At 41.7% G+C, this 18556-nt stretch overlaps 1 protein-coding gene across 1 annotated transcript in view; it reads left to right on the top strand.

Annotated features, from left to right (window-relative positions):
* The window catches only part of ADCY10 (adenylate cyclase 10), a 96388-nt gene extending 79116 nt beyond the window's left edge, over positions 1-17272 (top strand). Inside the window, exons 26-32 of the mRNA XM_067714247.1 lie at positions 1376-1580; positions 1659-1755; positions 2010-2125; positions 2955-3072; positions 4978-5173; positions 16044-16232; positions 16794-17272. Of these exons, the coding sequence (XP_067570348.1) occupies positions 1376-1580; positions 1659-1755; positions 2010-2125; positions 2955-3072; positions 4978-5173; positions 16044-16232; positions 16794-16955 (1083 nt within the window). The 3' untranslated portion in view covers positions 16956-17272. The remainder of the gene's footprint in view (positions 1-1375; positions 1581-1658; positions 1756-2009; positions 2126-2954; positions 3073-4977; positions 5174-16043; positions 16233-16793) is intronic.
* Positions 17273-18556: the final 1284 nt, after the last annotated feature.

Below are 18556 nucleotides of genomic sequence, written 5' to 3'. Positions count from 1 at the left end.
GCCAGAGTTCAATCCCTGGTCAGGGAACTAAAATCCCACAAGCTGCACAGCATGGCCAAAAAAAGTAAAAGTAGAAGAACACCCATCAGAGATGTTATTGAGCTCATTAAAGTTAGTGAGAGAACTAGTAAGATGTTACAACTGGTTCCCAGGGGAATTTAATTTATGAATGTATACAAAACTAGTCACAGGGCAAGAATAGAATCACTTGTATTCCACTGAACATTTCTATTTCTATGAAAAAGGATCATTTACATTATTACCAGTTTCCCAAAGGCAGTGAAAGGCAGAGATATAACCTTGATGAGTGAGCTAGACAGGACACCCACTGAATTTTTTTGTTTTGGCCCATTTCAAGTTCTTTCACTGTTTTTCCTGAAAAACTGCTACACACAAAACAAATGGTCCACAAAACATTCTCCCTTCTTTCTGAAGGTTTTACCATGCATTGTTATCATTAACCAGTCTTTTGCTATTAAACTTAAATGGCCAGTTGAAACAAACATTTTTAAGACTGTTCTTCCACCACTGGTTAAGACTAGGGTGGCAGGTATTGGGGATAACATTCATTTAGCCTTCTGGGCTTTCTGGGCAGACTTGGTGACCTTGCCAACCCCAGTTGCCTTCTTGTCCACTGCTTTGATGACACCCACAGCAACTGTCTGTCTCATGTCACGAACAGCAAAACGGCCCAGAGGAGGATAGTCAGAGAAGCTCTTAACACACGTGGGTTTGCCAGGAACCATATCAACGATGACAGCATCACCAGATTGAAGAGTTGTTTAAAGAGTAACCAACTTCTCTTCAATCTCCCTGTTAAGTTTAGAACTAGAGTCCTTAACATTATTTTTGAAAGCAAACAAAACCAAACCAACCTTCCTTTATTGTTAAACAACAAAAGCAATAACATGCTTGTTATAACAATAAATTAAACCTCACAGAAATGCATAAAGTAAAAAGTCCCTCAAATCTCTACTCCAACTGCAACAAATAGGTAACTGCTTTTTACAGTTACCCATTTGGTAGTTTGGAATGAATCCTTCCAGGCTTTTTGGTATGCAGTCATATATCCACACATATAAGCTATTGCTTTTATTTTTCACAAAAGTTAAAATGCATATATTTTGTTTAAGGATCCTGTGTAGGCAAAAGGGGCCATTGAGCTTGTCCTGGATCATGCATTAAATAGGTGGCAGAAACTCAGCTTAATTTCTGTGTCTAAGTCTATGGTTTTGCCAAATGTCCAGCTCCATTCCCAAGCTTAATAAATCCATGTTTACTGGCAGATGATTGGTGATATCCTGGGCTTTCTGCTTCGGGTTCCATCCCAGTCTTGCCCCGTCTCTCCTCTTCTCCTCCACTGCTGCCATTTCAGATCATTAAGGCCTACCTGGACTATTCACTGTACCACCATCTAGCCGGCTACCAGGGCGTGTGGTTCAAATATGAGGTCATGACCATGGAGCACATCTTCAACCTCCCCCTGAAACGCGAGGGCGTTGAAATCATGACCTACGTGGCCGATACACTTGGCTATATCAAGCTCCTAATGGGTCACTTGGACTTGGCCATTGACTTAGGTAAGCCCTGGTTGGTCAAGAAAGAACTTGCAGATACAGGTAATGCCCAGAAATATACTGGAATTGTTTTCTTCCCAGGCTCTCGAGCCCACAAGATGTGGTCATTGCTTCATAATCCCAACAAACACTATCTGGTCCTCTGCTGGCTTTGTAAATCCCTCTTCTTGAAAAACAGGTATTTATCTCAAGGCATTTTCCAAACCAGGACCAGAGGCACAGGCCAACTTGGCCTGACTCTGGCCACCCGATAGAGAGGTCCAGGAAAGAACAGTTTGAACAGAGAGCCAACTTGAGATTTAGGAGTGGGTTTGAAGTCTGTTGAAGAATCGTATTTGGTCCTGAATGGCTGGGCAGGACTGAGACTAGGACTGAACTTCCTTCTCTCCGCACACACTATTTTTTAATCCTACCACCTTTTCTTATCCATAGATACAAGCAACTGATCCAGGTGCTGGGGTGGCTGTGGGATCTTTCTGTAGCAGAAGAGCATATCTTCAGCAAGGCATTTTTCTACTTTGTCTGCCTGGACATCATGCTTTATTCTGGTGAGCATGGCCTTGGAATTTATAAGAAACTGGGGGAATAACACTTGCGTTGGTGTGGTGTGGCAGGTGACAGGGCTAGGGCTTTGAGACCACTGGGTTTCCGGCTAGAAGGTGCGAGGATTGCAAGGGACCAACAAGCAAGAGAATTTAGAATTTAAGCTGCCAGTTAAAGCGTCAGATCATTTGTCACACAAGTGATAGTGACTGACAGGGTCTTACTATGTGGCTTCTACTAGGGCATTTAATTTTTAGCAGGATAGACTTAGAGACTTCCTGCTTGAAAATGAAGGGTAGGGCTGCTAATGGTGAGGTGAGGGTTCCAGGCACTGGCAGCTGTTAGTGATTTGGAAAACAAGTTCTTTCCTGATAGCCTTCATGTTACACCAGGTAGGCAGGCCTCAGTGTACATACTAAACCAGAGGGGCCAAACTGGGCATTCTTTTTCCCAGCCATGTTTTCACCGAGGGATGTGGATATTGCTGCCAGCAAGGGAAGTGTGAACGCGAAGACTGAGAAGTCCCAGGCTGCACTGAGGCTGATTCCTTGGGCTCAAGCAGGGAGGGTTGGTTTAAACCCCACTCCTGCCTAGTTGATATTATGGACTTGTATCTTATACACATAAACTTCCACAAAAGCAGGGGCTCAGCAAACAGGGCAGTGCAGTCACCTGGTTGTTGCAATCCGTGGGACCCTTTGGATTCATAAAATAATCAGAGACCGAGGCCTGTCCTCACAGTGGGAAATTCTCCTGGGAGCTGTTAGGCCAGAAAGACGATACCCCTCCACCCCTAATCTACCAGCCAAGCTCTCCTGTTTCTCTCTTTTTTAGGCTTTGTTTATAGGTCATTTGAAGAATGTTTGGAATTCATACACCAAAACGAAGACAACAGAATACTGAAGTTCCAAAATGGAATCCTCCTGGGACTTTACTCCTGTATCGCTATCTGGTAACAGTGTGTTGCATACCACTGAATTCCCACATTTGAAAATGTTGAATCCTGGAAGAGTTCTATGAGATTTGACAAAAGGAAAGAAAAGGAAGAGAAAGTACTTTTAATTTATACCCAAGACAGATTGAAAGTGACAGGGCAGATTTATACTGAAAAACACCTTGGGGATCACCTAGTTCATCCCGCTCAGCTGAGGCCAGTAAAGCGATGCCACTTCAATTGTACTCAATGCAACAAGCACTTATTGCATACATAGCGCGCAGTATTAATACAGAGATGAATAAGAAAAGCGTACTTGCTTCTGAGAAGTGTTGGGGGTTTGAGGGAGACTAATAAATAGCACTACTTACCCCCTCCCCACCCCCAAGATGGAATCATAATCATTGTTAATAGAGCCGATGCTGGAGGATATGGCTTGTATCTGCAGGCAAGTGAGCTTCCTAATATTGAACCCCAGGATTAGACTTACCCATCAGCAGCAGGCAGTTCTAGAAAACTCCACCCCCTCCCCACCCCATTGAGGCAGGAAGTACCATGCTCCCCGTGGGTCTCACTGGCTCTCAAGATGAAAGAGAGCTACACCTGCCTAATTTCTGTCCCAAAGTCACCAGCCTACTAAGTCACCCCTTGTCATTGGAGGAGTGAGTGAGGCAGGGAAAGAAATGTGGAGCTTTGCACCAGTGGAGCTCCCTCACGTGGAAGGAAACTTCAGGAGGGTGGAAGAAGCAGGCTTCCTGTATCTCCATTAACCCATTGAGCCTGAGGCTTAATCTCTTTAACCCATTACATTTTTTAAACTCAATAAGCCTGTAGCTATGGCTTTAGCTTCAAGGAAGTAGATGGACAGTAAGGCTCCAGAACGTTAAATAAATTACTTCCACAGCCATCCCCAAGACTGAAAGTCATTCCCTATTCCACTCCCCATCTCAATTTATATATGCAGTCATGTTGTCCAGTGTCTAAAGATTTTGTGATGAGATTTAAATGATAATACGAAGACATTCCTATGTAAAGTGCCACAAACTAGAGCAGTTTCAAATCTGAATAGAAATCTCCTCTTATTATAAAACTCATTGGGAGAAATTAAAATCCAAAAAATCAATTACCCTGGCCAGCTAAAGTCTAAAGAAGTGAAAGTTCAAAGTCAAATTAATTTGCCCTTGTGAGTTAAAGTTCAAGGAATCTAAAGTCCAAAAATCACCCTAATTCCTTATTCTACGCTACCTCACCTGAAGCGTTCTTGCAACAGCTGTAGCTTAGGCCAATACTGCTCCCACTTTATGGGCATGGGGATCATCTGGAGAGTTTGTTAACTCAGATTTCTGGCCCCATCCCCAGAGCCTGTCTGATTCGGTAGATCTGGGTTGGACCAGAGAGCTTGCATTTCTAAGGAGCACTCAGATGGTACTGATGATGCCTGTCTGTGGCCCACACCTTGAATGGTATCAGCCCAGGCTATCTCTCTCTGAAATCAGAGCAATTTCTTCAAGCCCCAGAATTTATAGCTCCAAGTGCCTCATCTGTTTCATTTTTTTCCTGGCCACACCGAGCAGCCTGTGGGATCTTAGTCCCCTGGCTAGGGATTGAACCCCGGGCCCCTGGTAGTAAAAGTGAGGAGTCCTAATCACTGGACTTCCAGGAAATCCCCTCACTTTAAAGAGTCCAAAGAATTAAATGGTAGCTAATATTGCCCAAGTATTCCCCCCAATTATATTCATTTGAAATCATCAAAAAATTCTATTCTGTCCTTGCTGCATATCACATAATTTTCCCTGAATAGGCCAGTGGCAGGCTTCCAGAGACCAATGTACTAGGAGCTACACCTCTAGAGAGACCCATTTCAGGAAACCAGCCCATTCCAAGGGTGATGGGGATTTTTCTTATTCTTCTGTGGTGATACAGGTATGCCAGACTTCAGGAGTGGGACAGCTTTCACATATTTTCCAACAGAGCCAAAAGTCTAGTGTCAAGAAGAACCCCAGCAGCTCTTTACTACATAGGCCTCAGTAGGTACATGGAAGGGCAAGTTCTCTACCTTCAAAAGCAAATTGAAGAACAATCAGAGAATGCTCAGGACAGTGGAGTTGACCTACTCAAGGTAAGGCCTCTTCTCTGGTTTCCCCGGTAAGTCATGCCTTGAATGGATTTTTCTCTACCTCCTGTGATAATTATTTTCTCTGATTACAGAAGTTACACGTGTTTTATAGTTTAAGTTTTTGAAGGCCACTCCCTCCCCATAATTAGAATATAAATTGCCCACAACCTTACTACTCAGAGATAATCAGTTTATACATACTGAGATATCACTTTCCAAGTTTTCTTCCATGTGTGTGCATGCATTTCCATTTTTTAAACTTGCTACTAAATAAGATATATTTATGAATAATTCCCTGCCGTTAAATTGTTTTCTGCACCACTAGTTAAAAGGAAGCCTAGTATTTTATCTTATAGATATACTATTAGATGATGTTGCCAAACTATTCTTAGATAGAATTTTTCTGTAGTACTTTATTGCTGTTGCTGTGATAAACATCTTGGTAGATAAATCTTTGCACACAGCAATTTAAAACATTCAGCTGATGCATAGTAAGGACCTGGTACTATGTGTTGGGGTACAAGAGTGAGCAAATTAAACCTGGTGCCTGCCTCCCAGAGTCTACAGCCCAGCATGGGCAAGCCTCCCTAAGAGAATGAAGGGCTGAACCTCCAGGGTCGTCTTAACAAGTGTTTGCCTTGTTCTCTTAGAAACTGAATGCAGGTGAATTCCTTTTCTACTGCTAGGTCTCCAAGTACACAACCTTAACAGCTTAAATGACAGCACTTCTTTTCTCATCTCCGGGCTTAGCAGTCAAAAGTCTGGACGAGCTTGGCTGGGTTCTCTGCTGAGGGTCTTACAAGGCTAAAATCAAGGTGTTGGCTGAGGTATTTTCTCATCTGGGGAAGAACCTGCTTGCAGGTTCCTTCAGGTTGTTGGCAGAATCTAGATGCTGACAATTTTAAGGCACATCCCTATTTCAGAGATGTTAAAATGTTTCAAAACAAGGCATCTTGAGACCAGTGAAGAATAGTAGCTCATTTAATCTTCGGAGGCGTTGTTATGGGCTGGGTCTTCTTCACTGCTGCTGGATAGAAAAGTCTTGAATTTGCCCAGGTGGGAGCCCACTCCCTACCACTCTCATAGCACACTCAACCTCAGCATCTCTTCCTGCAATTTGTTCACACCAGCTGACTAAATCGCCGCCTCCAAAAACACACAAGTTCACTGTCATCACTGCTTGGAGGTATGTACTCTTTGACATAGAACATGTATTTGTATTTCTGATTCATAAAACATTCTTCTGGTTCTCACACAGTATATGGAAATTGGTGATATAAAACATTTTGTTTTATGTAATTATTATGTATTACATATGATTTATGTAATTATTATGTGTATTATGTAATTTATTTCACGTAATTTGATGGAGCAAATGTCTTTCCTTAAGAAAATTACTTGTGGGGGATTTAAAACATGCTTAACTTCATGTTGTTTTAAAAAAATAGATTTTTACCATCTTAAATATGATTTAATTTATTCCAACATTCTCTTTTTCCTTTCAAATACCAGGCACATTACGTATGACATATGGGTTGACTGTCATTACCACTTTTAAATATTCAGTGCTAATAATACCACAATTTTGGCCAACCTGATATATGGAAATCCAGGTAGATAAATTAGCAGCTGGTTAAAAGAAAGCACGTCTTTATTTAATGAGTAGTAAAGTATAAAACTCACCTATCCCAAAGACAGTACAGGTTAAAAACACAATAGGTGCTATTGGGATTACAACGAAGATGTGTAAAATGTTGTCTTTGTATTCAAGGAGTTTGTGCTTTGAGTTCCAGAAGGGGATGGGGCTGGGAAGCCCAGGAATGAGAGGGAGTGGTAGAGGTGGGGAGTAGAAAGAACACAAGAACACAAAAGAACATAAAATCAAACTTAGTATCTCCCACAGTGCACAGAGCAATGCCTTTTACACATGTTACTGAACCAAACTTGGGCTCGTTCTCCCACATGCAGCAAAGCTAATCTACTGACACCAGGTGTGGTGAAGGAAAGTGCAGCATTTGCTGTAAGGTGCCAGACAAGGAGTCTGGGGCAGCTAATGCTCAAAAAACCCAAACTCCCCGAAAGGTTTCAGGGAAGCATTTTTAAAGGCAAGGTGAGGGAGGAGATTCACAGGGTATGTGATCAGCTTGTACACATTTCTCTGACTGATTGATGTTGAGGTAACAGGGCAGTGTCACAGGGGTTAACGCCATCAATCCTCAGGCTCCAGTAGGTCTGGGGGCTATATCTCATGGTCATTAAGTAGTTAGCTTCTAACATCTATAAAACAACTCAGGAAATGTGCAACACGTAGTGTTATCTAGTTACTTCATGGAGGAACTAAAGATTCTGTGACTGCCATATGGCTGATGTACTGTTTAAATTGTTACTAGTGCTCCTGGCCCAACTGCCATTTTTGTCACTCCATGGTCATGTCCTTTCAATCATTCATTCTTGAGCCAGGCTTCTGTGACTCAGGGGGGGCCTGGGAGACTACAGCTTTTCTGCAGACAAGAGGAAGGCAGAGGACATGGTGGGAGTGGTCTGTCCCGAGAAGGCCCCATAGGGTTCTGCTTGGTTACACACAGTAGATGTTTAATTTTGTGAATAAATAATTGATAGACAAAATAAACATGTAACAGGTTAGTCAGGAAAACTCAATGTTTCAATCCATTTCTATGAAATTGAAGTAAATGCAATAAAAGAAAAAGACATTGTATTGTTGACCATCAAGTTAGCAAAGACATGAGAGAAGACACATTCATACTCTGAAGGACTCTCATAAACTTTCTAGAGAGCATTCTGGCAAAATGCATGAATATCTTTAAAATATGCACATCATTTAATTGTCCTCCTAGGAACTAACCTAAGGAAATAATCAGATGGCAAACAAAAATTTATCTATAAAGATGTTGATCTCAGGTTTATAGTATTTAAAAAACTAGGGGAAAATAAAAAGCATATGCCTTTCAAAAATATTGGTTAAGTCAGAAATTGTGTATTTAAACATTGGGATTTATTTTTCTTTTCTTTTCTTTTAAAGATATTTTATTTATTTTTGGCTGCGTTGGGTCTTAGTTGTAGCATGTGGGATCTTTTTGTTGCGGCGCATGGGCTCTTCGTTGCGGCATACGGGCTTCTCTCTAGTTGTGGCATGAGGGTTCTTCTCTCTCTAGTTGTGGCGCTCAGGCTCCAGAGCACATGGGCTCTGTAGTTTGTGGCACGCAGACTCTCTAGGTGAGGCATGTGAGCTCAGTAGTTGTGGCGCATGGGCTTATTTGCCCCACAGCATGTGGGATCTTAGTTCCCTGACCAGGGATCGAACCCGTATCCCCTGCATTGTAAGGTGGATTCTTTCCCACTGAACCACCAGGGAAGTCCCTGGGATACTTTCACATTAAAAAAAAATCTGAATTTCTTACTCTTGTTTTAAAAATTGGAGTATCTGATGACTCTAGGCCCCAATCCTAAAGGGCAGCTACTGGCTGGAATTGATGAGGGGTGACATTTAGGGCATACCCTCTTCAGTATGACATAATCCCCTCTGCTTCTTATCTTGCTACATTCAGCCTCTTATTTATGTTTCTTGCCCAGCTCTGTCAGCATTTGAATTTGTGAGATCTGATGTAAAAGAATCATGTTGTTTAAAAGAGCCCTTCAAGATAGAACATCTGCATGTCACTTCAGCTTCATCTCCAGATTTTCTTTAACTCCCTTTACCCAAATCTACTCTTCAAACTTTCAGAACTATTTTTAATTCTTGCAACAACCATCCACCCTTGTCTAGCACCTTTATATATATAATCTGCTTTCTTTCAACATTGTTTGTCTGGCCATGTCTTCTTCCTTCACATCTCACATCCCTTCCACATCTTCCAGGAGAAATTAAGAAGTTCCTGCTTTGTGTTCTCCCTGAGGATCCTCATTCCCATGTTGCCTGCACTGCATTTTAACTGCTTATTTGAATACTCCCTTAGCTGGTGCTCAAGGGATGGGGTCTTGCTCAGGATAAATCACCCAGCAAAGAAAAATCCAAGATACCAGCCAGATTTTTACCACAGTTGTCTACGCCGTGTGGCTGACAGGGTCTTGGTGTTCCAGCAAGTGTCAGGCCTGAGCCTCTGAGGTGGGAGAGCCGAGTTCAGGACATTGGACCACCAGAGACCTCCTGGCCCCACGTAATATCAATCGGCGAGAGCTCTCCCAGTGATCTCCGTCTCAACACTAAGACCCAGCTCCACTCAATGACCATCAAGCTCCAGTGCTGGACACCCCATGCCAAACAACTAGCAAGACAGGAACACAACCCCACCCATTAGCAAAGAGGCTGCCTAAAATCATACTAAGTTCACAGACCCCCCAAAATACACCACCAGACATGGTCCTGCCCACCAGAAAGACAAGATCCAGCTTCATCCACCAGAATACAGCACCAGTCCCCTCCACCAGGAAGCCTACACAACCCACTGAACCAAATTTACCCATTGGGGGCAGACACCAAAAACAACAGGAACTACGAACCTGCAGCCTGTGAAAAGGAGACCCCAAACACAGGAAATTAAGCAAAATGAGAAGATAGAGAAATACACAGCAGATGAAGGAGCAAGGTAAAAACCCAACAGACCAAACAAATGAAGAGAAAATAGGCAGCCTACCTGAAAAAGAATTCAGAGTAATGATAATAAAGATGATCCAAAATCTTGGAAAGAGAATGGAGAAAATAAAAGAAACATTAAACAAAGACCTAGAAGAACTAAAGAGCAAACGAACGATGATGAACAACACAATAAATGAAATATAAAATTCTCCAGAAGGAATCAATAGCAGAATAACTGAGGCAGAAGAATGGATAAGTGACCTGGAAGATAAAATAGCAGAAATAACAAACACAAGCAGAGTAAAGAGAAAAGAATGAAAAGAATTGAGGACAGTCTCAGAGACCCCTGGTACAACATTAAACACACCAATATTTGAATTATAGGGGTCCCAGAAGAAGAAGAGAAAAAGAAAGGGACTGAGAAAATCTTTGAAGAGATTATAGTTGAAAACTTCCCCATCGCATTTTAACTGCTTATTTGAATACTCCCTTAGCCAGTGCTCAAGGGACGGTGTCTTGGTCAGAATAAATCACCTAATACGGGAAAGGAAACAGTCAATCAAGTCCAGGAAGCACAGAGAGTCCCAAACAGGATAAATACAAGGAGAAACAAGCCAAGACACATATTAATCAAACCATCAAATTTTAAATACAAAGAAAAAATATTAAAAGCAGGAAGGGAAAAGCAACAAATAACATACAAGGGAATCCCTATAAGTTTAACAGCTGATCTTTCAGCAGAAACTCTGTAAGCCAGAAGGGAGTGGCAGGGCATATTTAAAGTGTGAAAGGGAAAACCCTACAACCAAGATTACTCTACCCAGCAAGGATCTCATTCAGATTCAATGGAGAAATTAAAACCTTTACAGACAAGCAAAAGCTAAGAGAATTCACCACCACCAAACCAGCTTTACAGCAAATGATAAAGGAACTTCTCTAGGCAGGAAACACAAAAGAAGGAAAAGATCTACAATAACAAAACAATTAAGAAAATGGTAATAGGAACATACATATGGATAAGTACCTTAAATGTAAATGGATTAAATGCTCCAACTAAAAGACATACACTGGCTGAATGGACACAAAAACAAGACCCGTATATGCTGTCTACAACAGACCGACTTCAGACCTAGGGACACATACAGACTGAAAGTGAGGGGATGGAAAAAGATATTCCATGCTAATGGAAATCAAAAGAAAGCTGGGGTAGCAATTCTCATATCAGACAAAATAGACTTTAAAATAAAGACTATTACAAGAGACAAAGAAGGACACTACATAATGATCCAGGGATCACAATTCTCAATGGTGAAAAATTGAAACCATTTCCACTAAGATCAGGAACAAGACAAGGTTGTCCACTCTCACCACTATTATTCAACATAGTTTTGGACGTTTTGGCCACAGCAATTAGAGAAGGAAAAGAAATAAAAGCAATCCAAATCGGAAAAGAAGAAGTAAAACTGTCACTGTTTGCACATGACATGATACTATACATAGAGGATCCTAAAGATGCTACCAGAAAACTACTAGAGCTAGTCAATGAATTTGGTAAAGTAGCAGGATACAAAATTAATGCACAGAAATCTCTTTCATTCCTATACACTAATGACAAAATATCTGAAAGAGAAATTAAAGAAACACTCCCATTTACCATTACAACAAAAAGAATAAAATACCTAGGAATAAACCTACCTAAGGAGACAAAATACCTGTATGCAGAAACCTATAAGACACTGATGAAAGAAATTAAAGGTGATACAGATGGAAAGATATACCATGTTCTTGGACTGGAAGAATCAACATTGTGAAAATGACTATACTACCCAAAGCACTCTACAGATTCAATGCAACTCCTATCAAACTACCAATGGCATTTTTCACAGAACTAGAACAAAAAATTTCACAATTTGTATGGAAACACCAAAGACCCCAAATTGCCAAAGTAATCTTGAGAAAGAAAAACAGAGCTGGAGGAATCAGGCTCCCTGACTTCAGACTATATTGCAAAGCTACAGTAATCAAGACAGTATGGTACTGGCACAGAAACAGAAATACAGATCAGGATAGAAAGCGCAGAGATAAACCCACGCACATATGGTCACCTTATCTTTGACAAAGGAGGCAAGGATATACAATGGAGAAACGACAGCCTCTTCAATAAGTGGTGCTGGGAAAACTGGACAGCTACATTTAAAGAATGAAATTAGAACACTTCCTAACACCATACACAAAAATAAATTCAAAATGGATTAAAGACCTAAATGTAAGACCAGACACTATCAAACTCTTAGAGGAAAACACAGGTAAAACACTCTATGACATAAATCACAGCAAGATCCTTTTTGACCCACCTCCTAGAGAAATGGAAATAGAAACAAAAATAAACAAATGGGGCCTAATGAACCTTCAAAGCTTTTGCACAGCAAAGGAAACCATAAACAAGACAAAAAGACAACCCTCAGAACAGGAGAAAATATTTGCAAACAAAGCAACTGACAAAGGATTAATCTCCAAAATTTACAAGCAGCTCATGCAGCCCAATATCAAAAAAACAAACAACCCAATCCAAAAATGGGCAGAAGACCTAAACAGACATTTCTTCCAAGAAGGTATACAGATTATCAACAAACACATGAAAGGATGCTCAACATCACTAATCATTAGAGAAACGCAAATCAAAACTACAGTGAGGTATCACCTCACACCGGTCAGAATCAAAAAATCAGAATCACCGGCCATCATCAAAAAATCTACAAACAATAAATGCTGGAGAGGGTGTGGAGAAAAGGTAACCCTGTTGCACTGTTGGTGGGAATGTAAATTGATACAGCCACTATGGAGAACAGTATGGAGGTTTCTTAAAAAACTAAAAATAGAACTAACGACCAGCAATCCCACCACTGGGCATATACCCTGAGAAAACCATAATTCAAAAAGAGACATGTACCACAATGTTCATTGCAGCACTATTTACAATAGCCAGGACATGGAAGCAACCTAAGTGTCCATCGACAGATGAATGGATAAAGATGTGGCACATATATACAATGGAATATTAGCCATAAAGAGAAACGAAAGTGAGTTATTTGTAATGAGGTGGATGGACCTAGAGTCTGTCATACAGAGTGAAGTAAGTCAGAAAGAGAAAAACAAATACCATATGCTAGCACATATATTTGGAATCTAAAAAACAAAAATGATTCTGATGAACCTAAGGCAGGACTGGAATAAAGACACAGACGTAGAGAATGGACTTGAGGACATGGGGAGGGGGAAGGTCCGCTGGGATGAAATGAGAGAGTGGCATGGACATATATACACTACCAAATGTAAAATAGATAGCTAGTGGGAAGCAGCTGCATAGCACAGGGAGATCAGCTCAGTGCTTTGTGACCACCTAGAGGGGTGGGATACGAGGGTGGGAGGGAGACCCAAGAGGGAGGGTATATGGGGATATATGTATACATATAGCTGATTCACTTTGTTATACAGCGGCAACTAACACAACAATGTAAAGCAATTATACCTCAATAAAGATGTTAAAAAAAGAAAAGAAAAAAAAAGAATCATGTCATTGGAAAATATTCATAACGTGGTGCTAAATGAGAAAAAAATGTTACTGTATTGGTGATTAATTTTGAAACTATGCACCTCAGATTGGGACTAGAACCCACGTGCTGGGACCCGAACCCGGCCGAAAACCATAGTCTTACAACTGAGATCACACACCTGGTTTCAGGGATTACTGAAGCTCAGGTTTTTGATGTCTAATCGCAGAAAGAGTTCAGTGAGAGACAAAGTAATAGGTAAGAAGTGGATTTATTTAGAGAGAAACACACTCCACAGACAGAGTGTGGGCCATTTCAGAAGGTGAGAAAGGCACCAGGGTATGGGGGTTGTCAGTTTTTATAGGGCTGGCTAATTTCATAGGCTAATGAGTGGGAGGAGTATTCCAGCTATTTCAGGGAAGGGGTGGGGATTTCCAGGAATTGGGCCACTGCCCATTTTTTGATCCTTATGGATTCTTGGAACTGTTATGGTACCTGTGGGTGTGTCATTTAGCTTGCTGATGTATTACAGTGAGTGTATACTGAGTCTCAAGGTCTAGTGAAAGTCGACTTGTCCACCACCTTGGACCCATTTGGTTTTAATCAGTTTATGTCCTGTCCTCGGGCTATGTTATTCTTTCAAAGATTGTTCCCTGCCCCCTTCCCTCCTGTTTCAGTATGATCCCAGTTGTGGTGGGTATGAGTGTGTGTGTATGTGTGTGTGTGTGTGTGTGTGTGTGTGTGTGTAAGTGATAGGCAGTGTCGACTGAAGAAAAACACACAACGTAAAAGTTGCAAGTTAAATTTTCTTCAGGGATCTTACTGAGGACTATAGCTGTAACCTGGAGGATGGCCTCTCAGATAGCTTTTGAGTAACTGCTCTGAAGAAGTAAGGAAGGAGACAGCATATATAGGAGTTTTTTCCTGGGAAGAACATCAGAAGATTACTGCTAGTCACAAAGAACACATATCTCAAGTTAATGACTTTAGCACTTTTCTATGTACGGAAGATGCAAGGATCTGGGTTCACTGAAATTATTCCTTAGATATGCATCTTAACTATCTATGGCCAGTATCCAAAACACAAAATGCTTCCGGTTTTTCTCAGGCCCCACCATCGGTGGGTGGCTGCAGTGGCTAATGGCTTGATTCTTGTAGAACTGCGATGGTGGGCAACATTCCCTGTCCACAGCAAAGAAATAACAAAATGGGAGAATATGTATCCAAATGTGAAAATATTTCTTTTTAGGTGTTACGGTTACGAGTGATTTGTTTTTCTATCCTCACTTTTTCCCTAAATTCTGAGTTGTTTTTTCATTTTTCCCTTTTTCCCCCCTCTCCAATGTCTACATTTTTTTTTTCAATTGAGGTATAATTCTCTAAATTTTGAAAACTAACTTATATTGCTTTGGTAATCAAAAGAAAATATTGTGGTTTTGTTGTCGTTGTTACTGAACTGAACTTGGGTCTGCTTGCCCACCACACAGCAAAGCCAATTTACTGACACCAGGTAGTGGTGACGGAAAGTACAGCATTTATTGTCAGGCCCAGCAAGGAGAATGGGGGGCTCATGTTCAAAAGACCCAAACTCCCCAAAGATTTTCAGGGAAGGGTTTTTATTTTTATTTTTTTAATATTTATTTATTTATTTGGTTGCATCAGGTCTTAGTTGCGGCACGTGGGATCTTCGTTGTGGCACGCTGGTTCTAGAGTGTGCAGGCTCATTAGTTGCAGCGCGCAAGCTCTCTAGTTGTGGTGCACAGGCTCTAGAGTGCACAGGCTTAGTTGCCCTGCAGCACGTGGGATCTTAGTTCCCTGACCAGGGATCAAACCCATGTCCCCCGCACTGGAAGGTGGATTCTTAACCACTGGACCACCAGGGAAGTCCCTCAGGGAAGGGTTTTTAAAGGCAACATTTTGGGGTGAGAGCTGTAGGGTACATGACTTTATTCTGATTGGCTGGTGGTGATGTAATAGGGTGGTGTTTCAGGAATCTTAATCATCAGCTTTCTGGTTCCAACCAGTCTGGATCTGTATCTTGTAGTCAGCATGTAGTCACAATCCTCTACCTGGGTGGGGGTCTTAGTTCCTGCAGAAGAACTCAAAGATATGTATCAGTTTGTGATGTATATCCCTTGGGGAGGAGCTAGGACTCTGTTTTATCACTGAACTATTGTTTCTTGACTGTTTTTCTGCATCCCCTCACTTCCCTCATTAGTAACTGCTTGAGTCTGCCCTTTGGAACTCAGGGAAGGCCTAGAAGACCAAAGCCCTTTTCTACAAACAGGAAACAGGGGACACAGAAGGACTTTTGTATGTGGGAGAGCCCTGCAGGGTCCTGCTTAGTTTCAGTCACCCCCTTTCTTTGATACTCCTCAATCCTGGGGGGAACAGGGAGGCAGGACAAGAGAGAGAATAAAGTTTTAGATAGAGAGGTTAATCATAAACTCAGCGGGGGAACTGAATTTCAGGGGGACCTAGTTTCATTTTTAAAAAGTGGTTGCCAAAAAGGGTTATTGCGCCCACCCATATCACATTCTTGGTCTGGGTAGGCCACTGGGGCTACTCCACCTGGCAGTTATCATCTAATCTCCACTACTTTCTGTGTATGTCTCTGTAATATGCTGTTTTGCTTATACCCTTGAAATGATCCCAAATCATCTGAGAAGGAAAAATCTTTCCAGTCAAGGACCCGTGTCTGATTCTGAATGTTGCTTTTTTTCTCTAGAACTTGGAGAATCTGGTGGCTCAAAATACCACTGGGCCTGTCTTCTACCCGAGGCTCTACCACCTGATGGCCTATGTCTGTATACTAATGGGAGATGGCCAGAACTGCAACCTCTTCCTGAACACAGCCTTACAGCTCTGTGAAACACAAGGGAATGTGCTGGAGAAATGCTGGCTGAACATGAGCAAAGTATGTAGCATCAGCTAGCAAGTTGGGGAACGGGATGCTCACAGGCGATGCGAAGGAGCCCCAGAAGCCCACTGCCCGGCTGGGTTTCACCAGGTGTGAAAGGCAATCAGAGGCTTACTGAAAGGGGTGACACATCCTTAGGTCAGGTATTTGCACCTCCTCTTCCCCTTTGAGTTCTCATGGGATCTTCCCCTCCTGCAAATCCCCTTTAGCAAGATCTCCACCTTCTCGTAGGTCTCACTCACCACATTCCACTTTGTGTTCCATGTCTTGCCTCCCTTCAAGAATGTGAACTCTTAGAATGCAAAAACCACTGGGTCCCTAGCATAGTGCCTTATACTCAGTATTTGTTGAATAAGTGAATGGATGTACGCTTCTACATGTTTATTTAAAGGGTCATGTGTTAGTATCCTAGTTTGGGCAGCAAAATTCATTGTTTGCCTGTGGGTTCGCCTGGTTTTAAAAGCTCGGGGACATTTGACCATTTTGGGATTACCCCACTCTTGACCACACAAGCTGAGGAGCACTGATGAATTCTGTGTTCTCTTTGTCTCCTCTCAGGAACGGTGGTACTCAAACTCTGAGTTAACAGAAGACCAGTGGCTTCAGACACTCTTGAGTCTCCCACCATGGGAAAAAGTTGTATCAGGCAAGGTAAACATGCAGGATATTCAAAAAAACAAATTCCTGATGAGAGTTAATATCCTGGACAATCCTTTCTAACATTTCATGAAGAGAGCAAAGGTTTTAGTAAGACTCATCCTCTTGTGATTATCCATTATTAACCTTTCTTTATAGGCAGCACCATCCAGGTTCCTGCATATTCCCTTCTGTTCCAGACACAGAACCAGACCTCTGGGTTTCTCCTCTGTCTGGAGGGTTAGAAAGGGTCGGTAGTGTCATGCTTTCCTCTCTCCCAGCTTTAACCAAATTCCCTTTGCCTTTCGTGTTGTTTTAGCTTGATCTGTTTATTTTCAGCCCATGCAAAATTGTATCAGATCAAAAAATTTTAATACCAAAATGGTACATGTTGCAACAGATACACTTCTAGTTAATCTATTAAACTGAAAATGGTTATTTTTAAATGTCCAGTTGTTTAATCTTTTGTATATAGCCCAGGATTACAAATAGCAAATTCTCCTCACGGTCTGTAAGGGCAAGATTTGATAAGACACCTCTTTGTTGTGCGTGACTGCAGCCTCCAAAGCCCCTCTAAGCACATGGATCAAATATCTGTGGAAATACTTTTCTTTTTTTGGCTGCACGGCTTGTGGGATCTCGGTTCCCCGGCCAGTGATTGAACCCAGGCCACCGCCGTGAAAGCCCAGAATCCTAACCACTAGGCCACCAGGGAACTCCTGGAAATAAATTTTTAAATGGAAAGGTTAGCAATTTTGATGTATCTTTTACATGCTTAGAGTTGATATATTTCTATATTTAGCAAAGTCATAGCATTCAACTTAATTTCCCAGATGTTGGAGAAGCTGCCCTAGTGCCATCTGTGGTCACTGTCTCTCTTTGTTGGCAGACAGAACATTTCTCATAGGCACTTTGTGCCTCTGATGGTTCATGTGGAACACCTGTAGATTCAGCCCCTCTCTGCGTTGCTGCAGCTCCCTCCTGTTCACTCATTTCACAGACCCAGGTGGCCTCCTCAAGCAGGTGCCCCAGGATTTCTATTTTGTTGACTCTAGTCACCTTTTGATCCTGGAAAGAGGTTCTTCTGATGGACATCGACGTGTCCGACATTAACGTACACCTCAAATTCTCCTAGTGATTTCCACAGGCAGTGCCCCATGTGGGTGCGTTCTTTCATAGGCCTGTATTTCATTGTCCTTCTGCAAAAGGCAAAGCTGTGTTTTTCCTCCTGGTAATATAACTGAGTTCTACTAAGGAGGTTGGATAATCCCAGTTGATACCAGGAGGTTAGTCACAGGGGCCTGGGCCCTGACATGGTGGTAAGGACAGCTGGCTAGGAGATCAGAGCATTAGGTTCTAACATGAGCCCTGCCACAAGCATATTCCTGGGGGCTTATCACATAACCACCCTATTTCAGCACTGGGTGTGGGTATCAAGTAAGATAATAAAGTTGTAAAAAGGAATTGAAAAATTACACTGTGCCATACAAGCAGAAAGTTAGTATTAGACAGATGACTGATTTTAAACAAATGCATCAGATATGAACTTTGCATAAATATTGTCCCCTTCAAAGCTGTCATCCTGAAAGTTGCACACTTGTCCCATGTGCTACATAAAAATTCCTTGCTTTCTAATAGCCTTCATTATTTTATGTAACATTCATCTTAATCATTCACTTGTTTAC

This window comes from Pseudorca crassidens, chromosome 2 (genome assembly GCF_039906515.1).
Source record: "Pseudorca crassidens isolate mPseCra1 chromosome 2, mPseCra1.hap1, whole genome shotgun sequence".
NCBI lineage: Eukaryota > Metazoa > Chordata > Mammalia > Artiodactyla > Delphinidae > Pseudorca > Pseudorca crassidens.
The sequence above is the reverse complement of the archived record's forward strand: the minus strand, read 5'-3'. Positions and strand labels throughout refer to the sequence as shown.